This window comes from Poecilia formosa, unplaced genomic scaffold, assembly GCF_000485575.1.
Source record: "Poecilia formosa unplaced genomic scaffold, Poecilia_formosa-5.1.2 Scaffold260, whole genome shotgun sequence".
NCBI classification, from domain to species: Eukaryota; Metazoa; Chordata; class Actinopteri; order Cyprinodontiformes; family Poeciliidae; genus Poecilia; species Poecilia formosa.
Window position 1 is genome coordinate 875,027 of NW_006800199.1, and position 11,140 is coordinate 886,166.

Sequence of the window (11,140 nt, forward strand, 5' to 3'; positions counted from 1 at the left end):
TAAAAAAATGCAAATATTGGTCTTATATGATTTAATTTAAATAAAGTAGAAATCACTCTTGCATATTGGTTTTTGTTCTGTTTTTTTTAATGCAAGTACTCTCACAGCAGTATGCTTATTTTTTTTTACAGGTGCATCTTAATGTTAATGCAATTGAAAAGGTATTGGATGATGACTTTAGTACACACAGTGATGTATCTCAAGCATTTAGTTTTGATTTTGATGTCGATGGCCAACGGCTTATTGAAGCCCTACATTCAGTTCATCAGAAAATGAAATGTCTCTTAGGACAAATAAAGTAATTAATGTAGCAATGTTCTGTTGGTGCTCAAAAAATGCGGTGTCCAAGGACGACGATGGAAAGTTTAGGGGAAGGAAAAAGTGTGATAGAAAAACGTGCACTAGCAACAGGTTGCATGCTTTGATTTCTCTTTGTCACCAGGCCATCACCAAGGTGACATTTCCACAATTGGTGATGATTTATAAAGCAATATCTTCTGCTATTGTAGATCCACTGTGTTTTATCAAGTCCAAAGTCAGAGCTACGGTTTACCTGGACATTTTAAAGCACTTCATTCTGTTTCAGCGAGCCTTGTGGAGACGCTGATTTCATTTCTATACGGTACTGTCAAGAGGAAGATGGCTGACACCATGGCCAACCTTACAGATGACTTCAAACCCACTATTACAACAATATAGCACTTCTTAAAAGCCAGGTGTCGAGTGCACACCACATGGACACACATCCAGACACTCGTGTGTTACAGAGCAGCCTACCGAGTTTGACCAGGATGAGGGCTCCCCGTCTATCCAGAAGAATCACTTGAAGACTCGGCTCTTCATGGAGCATCTTCTACTTCACACCCTTTACCTGTTTCTGCACTAATGATTCTTTTTTGCATTAGCTTATGTTGTTAATTGAATATTTGGTTTCTATTAGCTTTAAGCCATAATCATCAAATTATGCACATCATTGTCTTCTCTTGGGCTGTAGCAGACGCACGCAAGCTGCTTCGATGACCGATGCAAATTTGTAGAGTTGCGGCTAAAGCTACTGTGTCATTATTTTAAATTATGAAAATAAAATGAGAGGTTAGAGTCCTGATGTTGAGGAAAGATGGGCAGAATGGCTACACTCAATAACATTAGCAATTACAAAAAACGGTAAAATTATAAAGATAAAAGCAGCTAAAACATGTAATTATATTAAAAGTATAATCATAAAATCCATGTCAGTGCTTGCATATATTTATAAAAGTATGTAAGACTTAAGCTATGAATTCCTGCGGTGTGTTTTGTTTTTGTCAAGGTATATTTTTCAAATTGAATGTTGCAGCTTCGCCTTTGGAAACTTGCAAATTGTTCAGTTTTTTTTCTTTTGCAAGCAGCACATGTATATGTCACAGACTGATACTGCCACCTGGTGACCAGTCAATACAAAAAATCATTTTAATTAAAAATGAAATGTATGTGAATGTATCTGTCTGTGGCGTTCATGCCTCCGGCAGCTGAAACCTGATGAATCAATAAGGGGGAAGCAGAAGAACAGTTTATTAAAAAAAAAAAAAAGTTGCAAATTTTTCTCATGCTTTCCTACATATCAAAGTTCATATCGGAAAAGAATTTGAAAACTTAGATCATTGGATTAAAACCACCCAACGGCAACATGCCTAAACTTGTATTTGAACTGGAAGCGTCTCCAGCAGCTGAGAGGCGTTACGTGCCGTAAGGCATGCAGTCGAAGCAAAACTGCTGAATAATGTCACTGGAGCATCAACCAGGCTGGTTTTACCTGATTTCCACTCTCAGGTCTGAATGAAATAAGGTGATTTTAAACCACATTAAGGATGGAAACTTTTTATTTTATTTTATTTTTTTATGTATTCCACCAGTTTTGTGATTTAATTTGATTTTAAGGGTTTTTAAAGTGAAAGTTCTCTGATGGACTCCGTGATCCTAGACTGTAGTTTTTTTTTTGTTTTGTTTGTGTTTTTTGACAAAAAGCTTGAGAAGTTATGGCTTACAGGTTAGCTTTTATTATTAATTTGTCATGGACAAATGATAACTTGCTTACTTTAGCTTTAAGAATATTGAAGATGCTCATTTATTTTACATTAGAATTTAAAATGTGACTCATCACAAGCATTCATTTCTGCTCACATTAATGATTGTGCCTTGCAGCTCATGAAATCCTGAAGTTTAATTTCATTTTTAATACTACATAAGATTCATTAATGAGGATTTAACACAGAATTAGACTTGCAAAGTCACGCTTTTGTGGCAGGTATTGATACTTTTTAACAGTGTGAACAGGTTCAAACTCTTGATGGAAATTGGCATCGTCTTAAAGCTCGTCAGCTCAGGAAAACGCGAGTTGCTCTAAAGTTTTCTGGTAGACCGACATCAACAAGACTCACTAAATTAAACTAAACAAAAACGTCACACTGGCCCTTAAACAACTTGATTTCTGGGTCTGTCCACTTTTCTTCCAGACTCTGTGACCTTCATATACAAATCTAATCAATGTCTTTTTTTTCCTCTCTCTCTCCTTTAGTTGAGATAGGAGTTTCTGGTGAACAACTGTGAAGTCAGCCGTCTTCTTAATGATTGTGTAGGGAAAGGACTTTAAATATCTAATAAAGAATTATAAATCTAAATCGTTTTAAAATCAGACATAAAGAACTGAGTTTCCGTTCTGCTTCACCCAGCTGGGCTGTTGGTCCTTTTCTTACAAAACCACAGAAAAACTTGATTTGGTTTGAACCGTGTTCACTAGAGGGCGCTGCAGCTCCACGTCTGCAGTCGCACAAGAAAGCACAACCCTGAGTGCAACACTTCAGTGTCCGAAAGAAAAAGAGGAGATTCTTGAAGGCTTTAAAGACGCAATCTGTTTTCTTAATTTTGCAAAAACAAATGTTTAAATGTGACCCTAAAACAAAGCAATCTTTGAAGAAAGTTTTAAAAGAAATCTTACCCATTACAGTTCCTTTAAACAGTAGTTTTCTTCTTAAATCCCTTAAATCCAGATGTAGGCAACGGCTTGACCTTTTAAAAATAAAATCATCTGTGGGTGTAAAAACAACAGAACAAACCCGGGCAGGACAAAGTGAAGAGAAATGATGTGAAAAGCTGCTTCTGAGTCAGTGACGCCTGAACTCCCAGCCTTGATAATCCCGCCGCATTTGTGACAATAGCAGAACACAAGAATTAGACGTATGGCACTAAACACGAGAACGACGAGTCCATCTCTGACCCTTACTGGCCTGGATTTGGTCAAGCACCACTTTTACAATATTAAAACCCATTAAGGCTTCAGGAAAGCAGGGATGAAGATGTGTACAATTGAATTAATCTCTAGTCCTTCAAACTGTCTCTTGTATAATTACTTACTTCATGCAGAGCTGCTGGAGTGTGGGGGAACCAAAATTGCTGGCTTTCCCCCCCCTTTTTTTTTGGGTTTAATGTTGCAAATTGAAAAGCACACACTGAACTCTTTCATGTGGTTATCTTGCTCTCTTTAGGCCGTTTTTTTTTTAAACAATGCACAAAGAAAAAAACCATGTGTCGATAACGCAATTAAAGAAGTGCAAATAAGAGAAGACATTCTAAAAAAAAAAAAAAGATGAATGATTGAGTTTGCATTTTAAGAAGTCGTATTCCATATCAGGGTTGATTTTTTTTTGTGTTGGATGAACTGGTCAGGACCTGTTATCTCTGTTCATATGTTAATGCTGGACTCAGTGAGGTCAAATCTGCACCTGAACAATGGCTCGTCAACGGCGAGGAGTCAAAGCATTCTTCCTCGCTCCGTCAGCTTAGCACAGACATCAGGCCTCTGAATGCTGCGAACGGAGAAGTGGAGCGTCGAATGACTGCCAGGGTCCAAAAGCTCACTGACGGTGCAGATTTGCATGTGTGCATTTCGTATTCGCTCAGATGAATAGTTTGCTGACGGCAGGGCGTGAGGCCGAAGTGGCCAAATGAATGGTGCAGACGACGAGGAAAAATAGCGTGAAGGTTCAGGTTGATGCAGTACAGAGAGGCAAGACAGCTGAAAAGTAACACAGCTTCCAACAAGCTTAAAGGCGTTGAGTTTATGCAAAAGGTTGCTTCACAAATGCAATTCCAACATTTCAGATGTGAATACCGTCAAGTTTTTTTTTTTTTCTTCAAGAACAAAATGTTAAACGATACTGAAAGAAGTGCAATGAAAGTATGGATTTCTATGTAGGATTCTTAAAATCCGTTTGCAAGACTTGTTGAAAATCCCCCCCCCACTAATTGAGGTTTGTAAACACAGGAATTAAGCTAAAACAGCTGGCATTGGGAAACATGGCAGAAAGATTTCTGCATAGACTCTGAAATGTTCAAAGCTGTTTTCGAATTCAGTTTTTGGGTATTTGATTCAATTTGACTTCAAAGACCTTGTGAGTGGCTGTACAGTGGCGCAGTTGGTAGAGCTGTTGCCTTCCCGGCCCCGGTCTTTCTGCATGGAGTTTGCATGTTCTCCCTGTGCATGCATGGGTTTTCCCCGGTTTCCTCCCACAGTCCAAAAACATGTCAGGTTAATTGGCCTCTCCAAATTGCCCCTAGGTGTGAGTGTGCATGGTTGTTTGTCTCTGTGTTGCCCTGCGACAGACTGGCGACCTGTCCAGGGTGTATCCCGCCTCTCGCCCGGAACGATAGCTGGAGATGGGCACCAGCACCCCTCCTGACCCCACTGAGGGACAAGGGTGTAAAGAAAATGGATGGATGGATGGATGGATGGACCTCGTGAGCCATGATGAGTGATGCTACGGATGCCAAGATAGAAGCAAATGGCGACGACGGTCTTCAAAACTTTTGATTCATCTTGTGTCCGTACAGCACGCGTTAACGTTGTATTCTGCTTGTATCACTTGAAAGAGACCAGTACAGTGTCACTGCATTGACAAGAACATCTCTCTTCCTGAGTGCCGAGTCCATGATTTACTGAAATGATGGAGACATTGTATGCCGCACCGCATGTGCATGTAAGGTGAGGATAACTGATTGGGCTAACTTTACATCTGTATGCATTGCGATCACTTTTGATCGCAATGGGTGTTGTGAAAGTTTTGGACCCCTCCAGGAAAAAATAAAAAATAAAAAATCACCTTACAATAACACATCAACCAGAGTAAATGTTCTTTGCTTTTTATTTTTATTTATTTATTTATTTTTTAGGAGCAGCCTGGTTTGACGAATGATGAAAGAGGATATTTGATTGCAAAATCCACTTCTGCCCTGATCCTCTAGCTACAGTCCATGCAACATTCTCAAGCATTTTTCTGTGCTCAGACAGAATCCAAGTAAACAAAAATAAATAGTACTCAGAGGAAGTCGACATGTATTTTTGTGATATCACAGAAGTTTAGCTTTTTGGAGGGGAGATTTGATCTGCAGCAGTGATATCACACATAAAAAGAAACACTGAATATGAGAGGCTGCTATTTATGTAGTAAACCTATCTATATTTAAGTTTGGAGTTCAAAAATCCTCTGCTAAATTGTTGTAATTGTATTTTATGCAGCATTCTGATTGGTCACATTTTACAACAAAACGATGTGAGAGAAACAGTTCGTAATTGCAAATTGGAATGATAGTTTAGTGAAGATCCTTCCCACTGAACTCCTGCCATCAGTCATTTTGTTTTATAACTTCTACAAATAGACAAAGAGTGCAGCTGTTACACAGAAGACAAAGCAACAGTATAATTTGAGATGCGTTTTAACAGCTCCGTGTGGCTTCATTTGTAAAGGGCAGTAAAAAGCAAGCAAGCCACGAAGCTCAGGGGTTTGTAAATTTGTGCAACGAGATTCCTGCTTTCTGATTGGTTCATTCAGACGCGGGTCGCTGCTGATTGGCTGCTGAGCGCGCAGCTGTAGTGGAAGGGGAACAGCAGTGAAATATCCACTCCGCTGCTCTTCATCCTCAGCTCAGACGGCAGGACTCAAAGCTGGAAATTGTGTTTTCTCTGCCGCACCACCGAACGACCCGGGACGCTTTTCTCTTTATGGGACGAATTAGACCCGCTGAACAAGCAAGGTCACATCAGAAGTAAGTGTTTGTACTGTAACAATCCTGTAGTGATTTCATTTTAAAGAGACAGTTCGATTCTTAATCGGGTCCGTCATGTGTGTGTGTTTTTTTTTTTTTTGCAGGAGGTGACAATTTGAGACACGAGAACTAGACGAGATGGTAAGTGCACGTCTTACTTGTTTTTTTATTTTATTTTTTTAAATAACCACATGTGATAAAATATATATTTCAGTTAGACCTATTTGACATGGAGTGCAATATACAACTAATTAGACATGTTCAGACAAGGCTGCTATCATCACAACTCTGCAGCAGCTGTTGGCTGAGTGATGCTCTGATTCCTTCATTTGGGAGTTTATAGTTGTTGTTTTTTTTCCTGCAACACAGAGGAAATGTACTTGTCACTGGTCATCGGGTTTGTTTATAAGTACAAACGCGATTATTTGCATGCAGAACATTTTGTGATTTAGTACATTTTCTATTTCCTGCTGTATTTTTCCTGGTGAGCTCATGGTTAGAAGTAACAGAGGGAAAGTTTAAAAACTTGAAACGTTTGCAACAGGATTGTGCTGGAAATAATGGTACAGCCTTAAGGGGAAAAAAAAGATAATGGTGAATCTTACTAATATTCTAGAAGAGAGGAGAAGAAAACTGTTCTGTTGGTGGTCAATGTTTTCAAATGCCTGTAAATGTAACCAGTTATTGGGGTCAGATCTATTTCATCATTATATTATGGATCAGAAGCTGAAAATTAAAAAAAAAAATTAAAAATTGACCTTCTGGAGTCTTGAAATTGTTCCAGCAATTTCTGTTCTGCTGGTTCTGTTTGCGTATTCTTGTTGTTCTTCCAGTGTAGAAGGCTTGGACACATGTTTTTGGCATGGTTGAGCAGACTCAAAGTTGTGTTAAACGAATACACTGGATTTGACTTTACTTGTCCTCCTAAACTTTCTCACATCCAACATCACATGACTCCTTGTGCGCCGTTCGAATTCAGTCTGTCTCCCCGGCTGACTGGGACCAATCGGCTCTGTGAGCTGCAGAGGAAGCTGGAGCGTTGTATTCCATGCTGCACGCATAGAAAGAAATGGGACCCTCTGGAGTTAAATCAGGAACCACGGGCTTCTGTGTTCCTCCTAAACGCTAGCGCTGATTAAGAAATTGAGGCGCAGTTAGACCGGTGTGGGTTTTTTGGTTGATTTGAAGGCAGGGCGTTCACTCAAGGTGTTGGTGCGGTTGAGTAAATTAACGGACAAACAGACATGTCTGATCATGATGTCTACGTGTTTAAGAGCTGTGTTCTTTATGCGGCAGGTCAGCTGGTCTGTAGGATTAGATAAAGAGAAAAGGCGTTTAGTCATTGATTGGTGTTCATTCAGGACAGGCCCCAGCCTGCCCTCACGTCCTTTTTGAAAGCCTTTGGTTATAAGTAAGGCGTAGGAGCTTTCTGCCTTGTGTCTTTGTGGGGTTCTATGTCACAATTGTTGTGGATTGAACAATGACCCTTTCTCTCTTCTCTCCTCAGCTTTGCTTGCGTGACTCAAGCGACTGCTTGCAGGAGCAGATGCACTACATGATGAGGTCACTGCAAGATCTGAAGCAGCTGCGGAAAGCGTGCCCCGAAGTCCGCCGTCCTCTCGCTCCCCTCAACCGCCAGCTACCGGCCCTGGCGCGTCACTCTGCGGTGGCGCGCGCTTGCCAGCAGCGGGCTCTGCAGCGGGAGCAGCGGGCACGTATGCGAATGTCCGACGCCAGCACAGCCAGCACCTACGATTCGGCCTGCTGCCTAGCCAGCCCTCTGGAGGAGGAGAACGAGAACGAGGATGACGACGCGAGCAGCAGGCTGGGACTGAGCCTCACGCGGGACCTGCGCTCTCCCTGCAGCCAGAAGAGTTTGGAGTTTGACTCGGGCTACTCCGAGGCGTCCTGGCAGGACGACAGCGTCGTCCTCCGGAGGACGAGGAACGTGCGCGTTTCGTCCTCCGCCTGCGCGCGGATGAACAGGGCACCGAGCGGCCGCATTCGGCCCAAGTCCACATCCGACGCCTGCCTGGAAACGTGGACGTCTTTTGAGGTCAGTGACCCAGAGGACTGGACCAACTCCTTACTGACCAGAGGGAGGAACCGCCAGCCTCTGGTTCTGGGCGACAATAGTTTCGCCGACCTCATACAGAACTGGATGGACTTGCCAGATTGTCCGGAACCGACAGAACTGAAACCGAATTCCAGGCGGAAACTGGGGAGAGGCTTCTTTGGCAACATGAGGAAGAAACTGTCAGGCTTCTCTAAGTCGGTGGAGGACAGAGTGAGGATGAGATCCACAGACTCTGATCATCTTAACAGAGCTGCCAATGCTCCAAAGCGTCTGTCCTGTCCTGTTGTGCCGTCACAGCCTAAAGTCCCGTTTTTCCACCAGTCCCACTCGGGCATCAATGAGCTGGGCTCAGACTTCTACCACTTTGCAGCTCTGATGAAGTCAGGCAGCCGACAGCCAATAATATGCAAGGACATCATTGGCTACATCTGACAGGAGTTCATGTCAATCCGTGTGCAGACTGGACAATCCTCAGAGTCACTTTAGTTTTCTACAATCGCTTCTCACTTTACATATTCCGTTGTGAAAGTATTGGGAATAAAGACGTTCTCCTGACTTAAACTCTTAACTGTACACCTATTTATGTTTTATATATCAGTATAATTTGCACTGGAAACATGATGGCTGTTTGTTTTGCATTCCCGTTCTCACAGTTTCGTTACGACGACGCTCGTTTCTCACTGAAGGTTTGATTGAAACGGGCTTTTGTTTGCCTGAATGTGGATCCATCTGTTTTTGGTTTTCTTTTTTATTAAAAATATATCGCTTGGAATTATGTGTGAATATGTTTTGAATTTCATTGGAGTAACTACTGTGAATACACGATGGCTTTATGGCTCTAGTATAATTTCACACAAACTTAAAAGAAGTTTAATTATGACACAAAGTCGCTTTTCAAATCGGGTAAAGACACAAAAGCACAGTGTTCAAATACGGCGGATTCAAATTCAGCCTCGCCTGCGATTGCTATTATCTACAGGCAGAACAGTAACTAGAGTTTTAAACAACCAGAGATGAGACAAATGTTAGGCTGAGCCATGAAGTTCATCCTGTTAGCACAAGCACTGAAGTCCAGAGTAAAGGAGGTACAAATTGAAATCACTCTGAGAAAAGGAACTGGGGTATTTACATAAAAATTGTTACATCCGATGCATAACAATTGTTTGGGAGTCGCTTCAGGAAAACCTGTTTTTTTTTTTGTTTTTTTTTTTGTTTTTTTTTTTGTCTGTCCTACCACCTTAAATATAAAAAATAAATTTTCTCCAGGCAGGTTTGCCACAAAACTGAGGACAAACATTAAAAGCCCTTACTTTTAAGCATGGTGGAGATCCTGTTATGCCGTGGGCTTGTTTCCCTTTCAAACGTTGTTTGAGTGCATCTTTAAAGCAGGAGAATCATTTTAAATCTGGTTCCTTCTGCCAAATTAAACGTAGAAAGTTTTAATCGAATCTTTCGGGAGCATAATGACCTGCGATGTTCAGGCAAATAAGCACTAAAATCAAACTAAAGGTTGGATTTGGAGTGAGATTATGCTACAGCAGTAAAAGATGCACTTCCTTTAAAGCTTTTTACCCAATTTTATTTATTTATTTATTTTTAACCAAGGATGCAAATAAATGCAGCCTGCACTGTATCACAGATCTGCTGACTTTGGGGATTTTAGTAATCTCTTTATAGGAGAACTCCCTCTCAAAGTTCTGCTTTTTCTCAAAGAAAAACTGAACCCTTTGGAGAGAAGTTAAGCGGGGTGCGAAAGCTATTTACGGGCCAGAACCAGAGACTGTGTCAACACAGAGCGCTGTGTGCCCAGTGAGGTAATTCCCCATGTGCCTGTGCAGCTGGAGGTGAATAAAGCTGAGCAGCTGGCTGCAGTTGGAGCAGAAGTTTGCTCTGCCGTTTTGCTTTGCGAAGCAGAACATCTCGCCAACAGCTCTCTGCCTCATTTAATCTGGTGTCCGCTCTCGTTGCGGGATCGGGTCGGCCGCACACTCTGGTTAATGGTTCGATTAATTCTGGCCTCGCCGGGGGAAGAAGGAGGGAGATGGAAAGGCGAGGTAAGTTGACACCAAGATAAGCCCGGGATCGTTTCACCTTTGCTTTTACAAATTCACTCTGTTCATTAATTCAGAGGGAGAAGCAGAATGGAGATAAAACAGGGATTTCCCATGCTCCCTTCAGGAGTTTTCCTCACTGATCATGTTGCTATCAAGGGTATGACAGTGATCAGTAAAAGAGGTTCAAGAAGAGGAGTCAGGGAGCAATAAACAGAACTATTACTCCATATGACCTCAGCAGGGTGTTTGGAGAATCCTGTGAAATCTTTAATAACGCCACACACTTCACTTAAGGCGCGTAAAGTTTGTAAACTTTGAGCTATGGCAGATGCGGCTTCATCAGGTCAGGTCTGATGTAAAGTAAGCTGTTGGAAGCTGTTGGCTCTTGACGTTTTCTGGTTAAAATTGGAACATCGCGGCAGCCGGGGCCGTGCTTTTGATGCAATCAATGCCAGTGCTTAATCAGCCATGGGAACGTTGCCTCAGAAATGTCACTGATTCACGTCGACGTCACGTGTCAAAACACACTGAAGGAGTTAGGAAATCTCCCAAACTGTTTCCGGCACAGCCAATTTTCCATTTAGTCCGTTTTCCTCATTTTTGTGGGCTGTTGTCTTCATTTTTTCCCCCTTGTTTTCTTCATCATGTGTAATCCACTCTTTACTGCATTGTGTTCCGAATATCAAGATCTTTGAAAGAAAAGAAAAAAGAAATACAGTATTTCAGTTGGAAACTGCGTCAACATTTGCCTGTGGCATGGTATAAATGCCCTTCTAAAGCTTTCAAACCATATTTAAACAACTTCAATTAAACTCATTGAGGAAATCTGTTGGTGTGCAAATGACAAAACAGCCAACTTTTCAATAACAGATGCACAGCTGTGTCTGAAGCTGCGAACCATTTCAGATCGTCACAGCTTTTCATCTGGTTT

General features: G+C 41.6%; 1 protein-coding gene across 1 annotated transcript; it reads left to right on the top strand.

Annotated features, from left to right (window-relative positions):
- The first annotated feature begins 5,953 nt into the window (after positions 1-5,953).
- On the top strand, positions 5,954-8,927 carry LOC103150712 (protein FAM212A-like). Its single transcript, XM_007570432.2, has 3 exons — positions 5,954-6,078; positions 6,183-6,219; positions 7,586-8,927. The coding sequence occupies exons 2-3, from the start codon at positions 6,217-6,219 to the stop codon at positions 8,585-8,587; spliced, it is 1,005 nt and encodes a 334-aa protein (XP_007570494.1). The 5' UTR covers positions 5,954-6,078; positions 6,183-6,216; the 3' UTR covers positions 8,588-8,927.
- The last annotated feature ends 2,213 nt before the right edge of the window (positions 8,928-11,140 follow it).